Source organism: Lagopus leucura, unplaced genomic scaffold (assembly GCF_019238085.1).
Source record: "Lagopus leucura isolate 7727_CA_CO unplaced genomic scaffold, USGS_WTPT01 136-11_obj-0_obj, whole genome shotgun sequence".
Classification (NCBI taxonomy): Eukaryota; Metazoa; Chordata; class Aves; order Galliformes; family Phasianidae; genus Lagopus; species Lagopus leucura.
In genome coordinates, this window is record NW_024964036.1 from 8,158 (window position 1) to 11,571 (window position 3,414).

General features: G+C 62.0%; 1 protein-coding gene across 1 annotated transcript in view; it reads left to right on the top strand.

The window, feature by feature from the left end:
• Positions 1 to 2,913, top strand: part of E2F2 (E2F transcription factor 2) — a 6,078-nt gene extending 3,165 nt beyond the window's left edge. Inside the window, exons 2-6 of the mRNA XM_042891790.1 lie at positions 713 to 800; positions 1,096 to 1,315; positions 1,401 to 1,559; positions 1,863 to 1,977; positions 2,238 to 2,913. Coding sequence (XP_042747724.1) covers positions 713 to 800; positions 1,096 to 1,315; positions 1,401 to 1,559; positions 1,863 to 1,977; positions 2,238 to 2,708 — 1,053 coding nt within the window. The 3' untranslated portion in view covers positions 2,709 to 2,913. The remainder of the gene's footprint in view (positions 1 to 712; positions 801 to 1,095; positions 1,316 to 1,400; positions 1,560 to 1,862; positions 1,978 to 2,237) is intronic.
• Positions 2,914 to 3,414: the final 501 nt, after the last annotated feature.

The window sequence follows — 3,414 nt, forward strand, 5'->3', positions numbered from 1 at the left end:
GGGGGGCTGCTTTGTGCTGTTGGGATAAATGATCCCCCTCCCTTTCCTCCCCCCTGCCCAACGAATCGCCTCCCTTGTGTTTAGGGATTGGGGGGGGGGGGGGGGGGGGGGGGGTACCCCTGTGGGGTGGGGGGTGGTTTGCTGACACCCCCAGCTTCTCCCTGTGTCTTTCTGCTGTGCCCCCTTCCCCCAATTCTGGGGGTCTCTCATCCACAAATGATGCTGGGGGTGGTATTTCAAGGAGCTGCTTGGTGAGGTGTCCCCTCTCCAGTGACCTCCATGGTGGGTTGAGGGAAGGGGATGAACAGCCCTGGGGACCCAGTGGGGCTATGAGGGGGCAGAGGGGGGCAAGGATCCGGCCTTGCTGTTCCATCCTGGGAATCCCCCATTCCCACAGCTCAGCCCCACAGAGCTGTGCCAGCAGCTGGGGGTGAGGGGAAATCCCTGCTGCTTCCCCATGTGGGCTCTGGGGCTGGAACAGTGGGCAGGAAGCAACTGTGGGGCTGGGATCTCCCCATTTCCCCTTCAGTCTACCCCATCACAAGCACAGCGGTGTCAGTGTGGGAACCCTTCCCAGTAAAACCCCAAAAGTGTTTTTGCAGGCAAGAGAGCATCTCTCAGCCTGTGGTCTGGCACCACGCAGTGCCCCTTTTGGGGGTGGGGGGGGGATGGCTGGGGCTGTCCCCACACGGGATATTCTCTCTTTCTCCAGGCTAAGCGCAAACTGGACCTGGAGGGCCCTGAGCTCCACACACCGAAGGGGAAGGGCAGGACTCTGGTACAGGTGCCCAGCCCCAGGAGTAAGTTTGGGGCTTTGGAGGGCAATGGGAGGGGTGTGGGGTAGAGGGGCGAAGCCCATTTCCCGGTGCCGCACTGTGTCCCCCCTCCAGCTCTGCCTGAGGTGACCCCCAGGAGCAGCGCTCTGTGCAGCTCTGTGTGCTGTTTCAGTTCACTGCATGGGCGCTGAGCTCCTGGGGCAGGCAGGGGATGTGTGGGGTATTTCTCCACCAGCCGAGGGGTTATGCTGGGTTTAATGGTCCCAGCATCCCAGGCTGAGGAGGCATTTTGTTGAGGGGGGGGGTTCTCTCCTTGCAGCCCCCAAGTCCCCGGGTGAGAAGACACGCTATGACACCTCGCTGGGGCTGCTCACCAAGAAGTTCACCCTCCTGCTGAGCGAGTCACCCGATGGAGTGCTGGACCTCAACCGCGCCGCTGAGCTCCTGGAGGTGCAGAAACGCCGCATCTACGACATCACCAACGTCCTGGAGGGCATCCAGCTCATCCGCAAGAAGTCCAAGAACCACATCCAGTGGATGTAGGCAGCGCTGGGGAGCGGGGGGAAGGGATGATGGGGTGATGGAGGGGGTGTGAGGTGCTCAGGGGACCGTCTCTGCTTGCAGGGGGACGGGGATCTTTGAGGATGCGGCGGTGGCAGCCAGGCAGCAGGTGCTGCGTGGGGAGGTGGCTGAGCTGGGCAGAGCAGAGAAGGCTCTGGACCAGGTCCTGCAGGAGTGCAGCCTGCGGCTGCGGCAGCTGACGGATGATGGAGCCAACCAGAGATATCCTTTTGCTGAGGGAGATGGGGCTGGAGGGCTTGGGTACCCCCTCCGAGTTCCTCTCCATCCCTTTGGCTTCCCTGGGCAGGTGTCTGTGTGTCACTGAGGCCGATGTTTGGGTGGGGAATTCACAGAATCACAGAATGGCCAGGGTTGGAAGGGACCTCAAGGATCACGGATCTCCCACCCCCCTGCCACACGCAGGGCCACCAAGCTCCCCATTTAATACCAGCCCAGGCTGCCCAGGGCCCCATCCAACTGAGCTGTCCTCCTCGTGGCCTTACTTTTTCCTATGCCTCGTCCCACGCTGGCGTACGTCACCTACCAGGACCTCCGTGCCATCAGCAGCTTCCAGGAGCAGACAGTGATTGCTGTGAAAGCCCCCCCGGAGACACAGCTGGAAGTGCCTGACCTCAGCGAGGTGTGCATGGGGTCAGGAAATGGGGTTGGTGCTGGGATGCTGCCATACTGTCCCAACCCCGGGTCCCATGGGTGCTGCTGTATCGCCCTGAGCAGTGTTGGGGTTTCTCCGTGGGTTTTGGTGTTGGGTGGTGCTGTGTGGGACCAGGGGATGGACTTGGTGATCCGTGTGAGTCCTTTCCAAGTGGGGACGTTCTGTGATAGTTTAGGGATGTGGGCTGGGCTCTGGGCACCTGCTGAGCCCTCGCTCTGCCCACCCAGGACAACCTGCAGCTGCACCTGAAGAGCACCAATGGTCCCATTGAGGTCTACCTGTGCCCAGAGGAGATCCTGGAGGACAGCCCTACCAAGGACCACGACGTCCCCTCCAGCCCTGTGCTGCGGGACAGCAGCACCCAGCCCTCCTTTCAGAACAGCCCAGAGCCCCCCATATCCCTACAGCCGCCCGAAGGCCACCGTGCCCCATCCTTATCCCCGTCCCCTCCCCTCTCCAGCCCTGCAGAGCCCCACTCACTGCTGGAGGTGGGCGCAGGGCTGCTGGACTCCCCCCATCACCTCTTGCAGCAGACAGAGGACCAGCTGCCCTGCGCCCCTTCCTATCTGGACTCGGTGCCCTTCATCCCCTTCTCACCCCCCCTGGAGCAGGATGAATACCTCTGGGGGCTGGAGGGTGGCGAGGGAGTCAGTGACCTCTTTGAGGCCTATGACCTGAGTGAGCTGCTGCAGGACTGAGCCTCCTCCGTTCCCAACTGCTCCATCCCTGTCCCCACGGCTGGGGAAGGGGCACAGTGCCTCGGGTGGCTTTGCTGGGGGGAACTGGGGGTCTCCACCCCAACTGCCCCATGGGCTGCTGGCAGACCTTTGGGTGCTTGGATACCGCAGGCCTTTGGGTACGGGGTTGGGGGCACCCACCTAGCAGTAATGGGGCCCCTGCCAGAAGGAGCTGTGTTGGGGAGTGGGGAGGGGGTCACGTTTTGGGGGCACTCCAGTTGCTCCTCAGTTAGAGTGGTGCTTTGGGGTGGCGGATGCTCATTTGGAACCCTGTGGGGCACCTCCAGCTGTGTGGGTTGGAGCTGACGGTCGAGAGGCACTGAGCACAGAGACGCTCCCTCTGCTGTCACTGAAATGTCAGTAAGGAATAACGAGCTGAGGTGGAGGCAGATTTCCTTCCAGAGGGGGATGCTCAACTTGGGGGTGGGGGCACTTCGCCTGCAGCCTCTTAAAACAGAGCCGTGGGCAAATCCATGTGCCGTGATGGTGCTTGGGGGGATGGATACTGGGGCTTAATGGGGCAGAGAGGTGGCAGTTGGTACCTGTGGGGGGATCAGGAGCAGCGTGGGGCACATCAGCTGCATCACTCTCCCCTCACTGCAGAGGCTTTAGCATTGCTGGGGCTGTGCAGAGGTTTTCCTCTGGATGGCATCGGGCTGCGTGTGGC